Here is a 10,126-nt window from a genome sequence, read left to right as displayed (position 1 = left end):
TATATATGAAATTTCTATTTTGAGCACCGCCGAAGATCGTCCTTAGCACCCGTCGCTCGAAAACACCTAGCGCTTGCAGGTCCTCCTCGAGCATGGTCCAAGTCTCGTGCCCGTAGAGAACCACCGGTCTTATAAGCGTTTTGTACATGGTGCATTTGGTGCGGGGGTGAATCTTTCTTGACCGCAGTTTCTTCTGGAGCACATAGTAGGCCCGACTTCCACTGATGATGCGTCTTCGGATTTCACGTCTCACGTTATTGTCAGCCGTTAATAAGGATCCTAGGTAGACAAAATCCTCCACTACCTCGAAAGTATCCCCGTCGATCGTAACGATGTTTCCTAGCCGGATCCTGTCGTTTTCGGTTCCGCCTACCAGCATATACTTTGTTTTGGACGCATTTACCACCAGCCCGACCTTCGCTGCTTCGCGTTTCAGGCGGGTGTACAGGTCTGCCACCGTTCCAAATGTTCGGGCGATAATGACCATGTCGTCCGCGAAGCATACTAATTGGCTGGATTTCGTGAAAATCGTGCCCCGGCTGTAGAGCACGGCTCGTCGCATCACACCTTCCAGAGCGATGTTGAATAGTAGACACGAGAGTCCATCACCTTGTCTCAGTCCCCGTCGAGATTCGAATGGACTGGAAAGTTCACCCGAAATCCTTACGCTGTTTTGTACACCGTCCACCGTTGCTTTGATCAGTCGAGTCAGCTTCCCGGGAAAGCTGTTTTCGTCCATGATTTTCCATAGCTCTACGCGGTCGATACTGTCGTATGTCGCCTTGAAGTCGATGAACAGGGACCTGGTATTCACGGCATTTCTGGAGGATTTGCCGTACGGTGAAGATCTGGTCCGTTTTCAACCGGCCATCGATGAAGCCGGCTTGATAACTTCCCACGAACTCATTTACTTTAGGTGATAGACGACGGAAGATGATCTGGGATAGCACTGTGCAGGCGGCATTCGAAATGGTGATCGCTCGGAAGTTCTCACTCCAAATGGTCGCCTTTCTTGTGAAAGGGACAGATCACCCCTTCTTTCAACTCCTCCGGTAGCTGTTCGGTTTCCCAGCTCCTAACTACTAACCGGTGCAGACAAGTGGCCAACTTTTCCGGGCCCAACTTGATGAGTTCTGCTGCGATACCATCTTTGCCAGCTGCTTTATTGTTCTTGAGCTGTTCGATGGCATCCTTAGCTTCCCTCAACGTGGGAGCTGGTTCATTCCCGTCCTCAACTGCACTGACGTAGTCAAATCCTCCGTTGCCTTGGTCATCTGTACCTACATTCTCCTCGCCGTTCAGGTGTCCGTCAGCAGGCTCCCGTCCTTATCCCTACATATTTCGGCTTGCGGCATGAATCCTTTGCGGGATGCGTCGAGCTTCTGGTAGAACTTCCGTGTATCTTGAGAACGGCACAGCTGTTCCATTTCCTCGCACTCCGCTTCTTCCAGGCGGCGTTTTTTTTTCTCCCGGAAGAGGCGTGTCTGCTGCCTCCGCTTCTGTTTGTATCGTTCCACATTCTGTCGGGTTCCATGCTGCAGCATGACCGCTCGCGCTGCATTCTTCTCCTCCAAAACCGCTCTGCACTCCTCGTCGAACCAATCGTTCCGTCGTCTCCGTTCCTCGTACCCGACAATGTCCTTAGCTACGTTGTTGATGGCTGCTTTTACTGTTCTGCAGCAGTCCTCAAGAGGGGCCACGTCGAGCTCTTCCTCGTCCGGTAACGCTGCCTCGACGTGCTGCGCGCAGGCAGTGGCGACATCTGGTTGCTTCAGTCGCTCCAGATCGTACCGAGGCGGCCGTCGGTACCGTACATGATTATTGACGGATAGTTTTGGGCGCAATTTAACCATCACCAGGTAGTGGTCAGAGTCGATGTTAGCGACACGATAGGTCCTGACGTCGATAATGTCGGAGAAGTGCCGTCCATCGATCAGAACGTGGTCGATTTGCGATTCCGTCTGTAGTGGTGATCTCCAGGTGTAACGATAAGGGAGGCTGCGCTGGAAGAAGGTGCTACTTGGAGGCGGCGAAATCAATGAGTCGAAGGCCGTTCTTATTCGGCAGCTGGTGAGCGCTGAACTTTCCAATCGTCGGTCTGAATTCCTCCTCCTGGCCTACCTGAGCGATTAAGTCCCCAATGATGATCTTGACGTCGTGGCTTGGGCAGTGGTCGTATTCTCGTTCGAGCTGCGCATAGAAACCGTCTTTGTCATTATCGGTGCTTCCGGAGTGAGAGCTGTGAACGTTTATTATGCTGATGTTGAAGAAACGGCCCTTGATCCTCAACCTGCACATTCTTTCGTCGATCAGCCACCAACCGATCACGCGAGTTCCTGAACTTCTGCAGCGAAAAGTACTACCGGTGCTCGCATGGCACAGGCTAGCATCTATTCTAGATACAGGTTTCGGCTACGTCTGCCATGGCATATTGAACCATTTAATATTATACGACATTTACACCTCTTTTAATACATACATAGAATGTCATTTGTCAGAGTTCGGACCGTTCAAAGTCGTTTTCGGAATCTCTCTGTTGCAATATCACCAAGGTTTGTCAAGCTACCTAGCTGTCTTTTAGAATCTATGTCTAATTTCTGGCGAAAGCTTGCTCAGGTTTTTCAGAGAACCCATCAAACGTTTCTAATGGAATCCTTTTTCAGGAGTTCGGTTCAGCCCTGCCACGAATTCTAACAAACAATCTTTTCAGAATTCTGGCGAATTTCTACTCAGGCTTTTAATGTAATCGTTCTCAAGAACTTGATGGAATTCGGTTATTTTGAAGTTAATCTGCTCCATTCGAATCCTGATAAAATTGCCATCCGATTTCTGAGCAGGCTTGCAAGAGCTAGCTAGCATCATCATCAAATTTTTGAGCAGGATTCCCCCACAATGTTGAAGGGGTTAGTGTTGGAACAAGCCAGGTCACGTCAAAATACTGAAAAGAATTCCGGCTAGAATTCGAGCAAGATTTCCGTCAGAATGTTTGGTAAGATTTCTTTGGAAACATGATCATTCTCCTATTAGAATCATGAGCATATTATAATCTTAAGCAGAATCCCACCTTGAGTAGGATTCCATCAGAACTCTGAGAACCTTTCCTTTAGAATCGAGCAAAAGATGACAGCAACTATGTTAGGATACTACCAGAATCCATCGGAATCCTTAGCAGCATACCATCCGAATTCTGAGTAGGATTCAAGAATCGTGAGATGACCAGAATCCTGTAAGGGTTTCCATCGAAATTGTAATCCATAAGCGCTAAAAGCGAGCAAGATTTTCAGACCATACCCCAGTGTTGACGAGCTGGGCGTATACGATAACGAAAGAAGAGGAAGACTGAATGGCATCCACGTTAAAATTATCCATGCTGCAATTGACGACGAAATTGATCACCACGCACAGTGGAAAACTGCGTGCACTAATCATATCTCTCTGTGCATCTAGAGAATATTTATTTAAAGTTTCATCAACATGCCAGTCTCAGATATGTACTTGTTACATGCAGGAAAACAAATTGGTTTAGACCAATTTGTCCATAAAGGGCACTACACCAAACTTGAAAACACCGGGTTTTCGAATTCATCTCATCAGTAACTGGTATAAAACATGAAACATAGCAGTGGCTCCATACAAAACTGAATCAGTTTCTCCCTCAAACAAAAACTGTTTAAAAATACATTCTCATATTCGTTTCACAATTTGTATCAAATTCAATCCACTCATCCGCCCAACGCAGCTAGAAATGGGACTTTCAGTGGGCCCCACACACATGCATCACACGTTCACTCCCCATAAACAGCAGATTCGTCTACCAATAGCCGAAATTAAACAAAAATAGTTTATTTTTATGCCTAGAAGCACACAATATCCAGTATTGTCCCTGCTCTCCGAAACTTCTTCGCCATTCGTTATATCTGTAGAAGCGTCCAGCAAACAGTTTTCCTCGAACCGCATTCTGATGTTTACATTCTGACGTAAGACGCGCACACTTTTATCGCCTACACGAACGAAGCTTATCCCGAGTTGCTTACTGCTGGTGGTGCTTGATGCTGCTCGTTTTATGCGGAATATGTCACCAGACCCGGGAACACCGACGATGACGACGACGACGACGCCAACCGACCGGCGAAAGCCAACAACATGTGGAAATATCGTTGTACAAACACAGGTGTGCTCGTTTCGTAGCTGGAAAGGTACAGCCTAGTCCTCCTCATAAACGGTATCACGATATGACGGAGTGTAAGTAAACCCCATTTCCGTTTAGTTGGGCTGCTGATAAGCACAGGCTGTTGTTTGAGTACCTACTTATATATTGACCAAAGGTGGTGGAAATCGTCGACGTAACTCGATTACCCGAAAAATCTTTCAAATGACACCATAATAATCAAAGCAACCAAGGAAAAAATGACATGCTTAGAATTAAAATTACCGTATAGTGGTGAAGCCAATTAGATTGACTGGCGCGTGTGACTCGTTCAAATTTCTGCTCTGCGACCTTGAGTTCAACGGATTCTCGGCGATTAGTCACTCACTGAAGCTGCTAATGATGGGCACACGGAACCGACCGACAACTAGACAAACCACATCACGACTATACACTGTCGGTTATTATTATTATTATCATCATCATCACTGCGCACATGCTTGCTGGAAGGGAAGGGGAACCGCCGCCGATGCTGCTAAAAGAAGTCAGGGCCTAAATATTTGGAAACAGGGAAATAACTTGAACCGAATTTACGTCCCATTCGATCAGCCGCTTGTGACCAACTGACTGACTGACTGGCTGGATGGCTGACTGACTAACTGACGAGACGAGGTAGTACGACTGGAGAAAAAATAAAACATACTTTGACGGATCACCCACAAATGCGACAAGCGCCTTAACGCGCTGCTCTGAACGGGTGGTGGTTGTTGCGTTGGTTCAACAGCTGAGAGACAGAGAGGGCGGTGTGTGTAGCACGTGGGATTCTCGATTTGATGATGGTTCTTGCCCAAATGAATGGGGATTCTCTTCGGTTGAATGCTTCGCTCCGATGGTGAGGTTAGGGTGGTATTCACCCTCGCTGAACAGTTGAAACATAAAAGATTTTTTTTTTTTGGTGCAAAGTTATTTTTATTCAACTCATGAAATATTTGCGAGGATATTACTGATTATATCCACCTAACAGTGACATAGAAACTATATACAGTCGTGATTCGCTGGTTGGACACTTTTTAAGTGGACTGCTTTTTAGTTGGACCTCCGCTAGTTCCCGGTCAGCGTGACAAGCAGAAAGTTAGCAAAAGTTGAGCAAAGCGAAATTGATGCTGGCAGAGTTTCTGCGAGCATTTTGCGCGATTTGTGCGAAAATTCTGGAAACGAATTCGCTCAAATGCAACAACCGTTTCTGACAGAAGCGGCTAAACCAACCGATGCTGCTCACTTTTATCCAGAATTCAGTCAGAAATGTACGGCCAAGATCTCTGTACGCTTCCTGCCACATCTTTGTCAGATGTTTTGCTCGATTCGTGCTAAATTCTGCCAGGTAGGAATTGCCAGGATCTTTGCACAGTTTATGTCCGAGTTATGCCAGGGTTTTGCTCGGTTCCTATAAAAATTTGCCAGAAAACTCGAGCGAAACCGAGTTCGCCCTAGCTCAACTAACCCGACAGGATTATAGTTACTATATTCATAGTTAGGCGGAGACACTGAGCGGAGCCAATCGAACATGTCAAATGCCGGAGCCAATCGAGCATGACGTCACATAACATGTTCTTTTCGGATGTATATGGAAAAGGTATTGTGATTATGGTGATGATTATTTTACTCTCCTTGTGTTATCGAGCGTAGAGAAACAAAAATAAACAATATTTTTTGTGTATCACCAGGAGATGTTCGCAAAAATATGAAACCACATCATATCTTCAAATTCGTATTGCTATTCGTACATGCAAAGTTCTTACTAACATCGTCAACAATAAAACTGTTAAGCTAGAGCTTGAACATTTGCATGGGATGCCAGTGTTTTCTTCCTGAAATAAGAGCTGCCAGTTTTCCGGTTTTTGAGTCCGCCTAACTATGAATGTAGTATCTATAGACAGGATGCGCGCAGAAATCTGACAGGGCTGCCAAACCAAGACTTACAAAAATCTAGCAGAGCGGTCTCTGCCAGAAAATTTGCTCGCTGGGTTGGACCATTGTCCAACTAAAAAGCATCGTCAGAACGTCAAAATCTCGTGTCAAATTTACTTTGACAATCAATCTGACAATATTTAGAGATATGAACAGATGCATTTACACTACCAACATCTCCTTTGGAGAGTTTTTGACATTTGTCAGTTGGTCCAACTAGCGAATCAAATTCGTTAGTTGGACAAGGCTGTGGCCCAACCAGCGAATCACGACTGTATTCATAACTAAACAAATAAATTGCTCTTCTCAACAAAAACAAAACATTTATCTTAACTCTGACAAAAATTCGCCAACTCTGACCGATATGCGTTTGCGAAAGTTCGTCGATATTATACAAAATTTTGTCAGATTTCAGGGCTATTTATAAGAATAAATTTTGTTTTTAGCAGTACAGTATTTGAGGAAAAATGTTTTCACGAGTTTTTTTTTCAACATCAACAAAGATTGATTCATTGATTGATTGTGTATCAAGGGGCAGATCACTTGTGATGCATTTTTAAAAATCAGCGAAATTAAATGCATTTATTTCCATCAAAATAGAAATTCATAATGTATTTTGCGTTGCGTGCAATGTTTTTGCGTTGCGTGCAATGTTGTTTGCGTTGCGTGTAAGACGTCAAAACCCTACAGAAAAACTAACCCTACATTTAACAAAACGTCGAATAAAGTGGATCAGCATAGGACGTTTGTTAAACAAACTTTTCTGCGGGGCAGTGCAAAGCTGATGCAATTTTTGCATTTTTAAATGCATTTTTTTCAATTTGATACAAATTTGTTATACATTCTTAGAGTGATCTGCCCCTAGTTGTGTATTGTCTTCGATTAAAAATATTACATCGCACAGACTAAAAAACTATAATCTAACTACAAACTAAAGCTACCAGTACACTGTTTGTCATAACGTGAAATATTTGATGAAGCAAAATTTGATCAAATAAACGTGTTTGACAAACAAATTTGACAAGGCCAGTACACGAGATCAACTGTTTAACAAACTTTTTTCATCAAATATTTGCATTGATGCGTTACCGGACGTTACGCCTAATATTGTTTGACAAACAAAATAAAACAAGTTTGATGGATCAGTACACTGTTTGTCAAATATAGTCAAACCGGCGTATACGTCAAACAAATCGCCATGCGAAAAAATTTTTGTGCTGTTTGAACTTCATGAATTTTCAAGAGTGCAAACAAAAGAGATTATAACTACTAGAGGTCGCATGTCGCTGTAAACACTGAAAATTTATCATCTCGCTCTTACATATGCTAGGCTCATTAGTTTGACACATATTGCCCCGGATACACACATGTCAAAGTAATGGGATACAATATGCTAGAGCGAGACCCCATGTTTCAGTCCGTGAATACATGGAGACAGTAGCGCTTTGCTCCCTCTAGTAGTTATAATCTCTTTTGTGCAAACATTTGAAATATTTGTGTTAGCGCAGGGATGCCAAATGATTTTCCAGAAAATTTGTTTTATTTTTAAACGCAGAAAAATCAGGCCTTTTGAGTCAACAAAACGTTTTGTTGAATCTAAAACGTGGCGAATGACTGTTTCAAACTGAAATGGGCGTTTTTCAAAAGCATGTATTTGGTTTAGTCCAACAAATACTTCTGTTTACATTTTAAATAGAAACATTGTTGAATCAAAATAAAATTTGTTAGATCTAACTGATCCCTTTGTTAAAAACCAACAGAATCTTTGTTTAATTTCAACTAAATTTGAGTTGTTCTCTCCTTTGGTTGATACAAAAGATTTGTTTTTGTTCCTTCAAACTTGTTTGTTCGGTTAAACTTAACATGATTTTGTTGTTGCAAACGAAATATTTGTTGAAACTACTGAAAAGCCAACAAATGAATTAGTTGGTAATTTCAACCAACAGTATTGATTGAATCAAACCTGAATCTTGTTTGTCACTATATAAAACGGGAAAATTGTTATTTAAAACCAAAATTTGTTTATTTAAAAAAAAAAAATTTCTGCGTGTATGAATGGTCGAAGCAATTATATCGCACTCCTTTGTTCGTGATTATGCACAGTGTGATCAAATACAAATTAAATACGCCAAGGTCCCATACAAAAGGGTAATCATTTTATGACTCACCACGCTATCAAATTTGTTCACCATTCGTGTTGACAGGTCGAATTGTAGAAGAAAAATTAATTTGGAAGCGCTGTTCGATCAAAGCATGCTGTCCATATATGATTGAAATTTTCATTTTATTTGTTTTCATTTTATAGAGTACTTGGCAATCTGTAACTGCATTTGTGTGTTTAACAATTTGTTTTCTTCCACCAGTCACAGGTGGAAGAAAACAAATCGAAAATAGCTTTTCGGTCGGATTTTTTTTTTATGATGGAACCTGACCAACCGGTATAGACTTATCCAGCTGCATTGGTACTGTGAAATTTTGACGTTTGGATTGGGAGGAAAATAAACCACTCCTGGGCTTAAGGGGAGGGCGGTAGTATAAAATTGCGAGATCTTGGTGTGCGTATTTTAAACGTCGATATCTACACAGTATGTCTCCTGAATAAGTTTTACAGCGACACAGAGCATTTCAACACCATTATAAATACTTCAGGCGAGCTATTTCGAACGTTTAAATTGGCTGAGTTTTATATATGTCAGCTGGAGAAAATCAAAACCCCAATTAGTGTGTGTGAAAGGAATTGCATAGAACTCTACAGCGACAAGGTCTACCCCAAAAAAGTTTAGGCAGACTTCAATTGAACAAAAAATGATTAGAACGGGAATTTGAAAAATATTTAATCCTCTTGTATTGTTGGACATACAAAACGGCGATGAACACGGTATGGATTTTAGTTGCATTTATCGCTCACTTGTTTATGTACTTTCTCACATTTACAGTTAAGTGGCCACATTCCTCCCACAGCTCCGACAGGTGTGGTTTCTGCGCTGGCCTATGTAGAGCACTCTTTCAGCGCGTGCTTGCCGTTACGGAAGAACGAAAGGAACAAATCAGGTGCACCCTGACGATGCCAAATTTTTCCATTGCCTCGCTAGTGCAATCTAACTACATTACATGTTGCAAACGCCGCCGAACTCTCATACAGCAGCTAATTATTTCCGAAAGCTGCTTTCAGATTCGGCCTGGCGCGGGAGAAGTTGACTACAAAGTGGATCCAGAGTTAGTACACGAGGACGCGGACGATGAGCGATCAGATATCGAAAATGCAGTGGAAGATGCTGATGAATTAAACATTTTCCTTTGGAACCAAAAACCGAAATGCGCATCAAGGGAGAGAATGGGAAGATTCACGTTACTAGAGGGTTGGGAGAGGAAAAAGTTGAAATGGGCGATTTGCAGAGCGTTTTCGTCGATTTATGGATCCGGATCGTAAGATGAAACAAAGTAGTTCGAAAGGGAGAAAAGGGATCTGATGGTTTGCCGCTAAAGAAGGATCGTTCATTACCCATTCGGAACCGATGGCCATATTGTAATAAAGAGTTTGCGGACAAGTACCTGATGACGACGCACATTCGATGGCACACGAGTAGGTTAAGGTTTTACTTATTTTCTTTTCTGTAAATTTCAATTATATACTGTTTACTGTTACAGGTGAAAAGCCCTTCAAATGTGTCCCCACTGTTCGAAAACATTCACTCAATCGATAACGCTGAAGATACACGTCAGGTTGCACACCCGGGAAAACTCCGTACGTGTGCGAATACTGCGACCGAGGGTTCACTCAATCCTACAATCTGACGGTGCACCTGCGAACCCAACACAACCAGATAATGGTATAAGACGCGAAGTCGACGTGCTGCCCGAGCACAAATGTCGAGTATGTAGCAAGGTCTACCGATCGGCGAAAAGTTTCCGGCTGCACGAGAAGTTGCATGCCACCGGGAAACTGTTCGATTGTCGCGATTGCAATCGATTGTGGTAAAAAGTATAACACATATGTGGCCAAATGCAAGG

General features: G+C 42.8%; 1 protein-coding gene across 1 annotated transcript; it reads right to left on the bottom strand.

Annotated features, from left to right (window-relative positions):
• Window positions 1–990: 990 nt before the first annotated feature.
• LOC131694663 (uncharacterized) lies at window positions 991–1,853 on the bottom strand. The gene is made up of 2 exons (XM_058983146.1): window positions 1,600–1,853; window positions 991–1,240 (listed from the first exon to the last, which is right to left on the bottom strand). Exons 1-2 carry the CDS (start codon window positions 1,851–1,853, stop codon window positions 991–993), a joined length of 504 nt encoding a protein of 167 aa, XP_058839129.1.
• Between the last annotated feature and the right edge of the window lie 8,273 nt (window positions 1,854–10,126).

The sequence above is a fragment of the Topomyia yanbarensis genome, chromosome 1, assembly GCF_030247195.1.
Source record: "Topomyia yanbarensis strain Yona2022 chromosome 1, ASM3024719v1, whole genome shotgun sequence".
In the NCBI taxonomy this organism is placed as follows: domain Eukaryota; kingdom Metazoa; phylum Arthropoda; class Insecta; order Diptera; family Culicidae; genus Topomyia; species Topomyia yanbarensis.
Note: the sequence above shows the minus strand (reverse complement) of the source record. Positions and strands in the feature narration are given on the sequence as shown.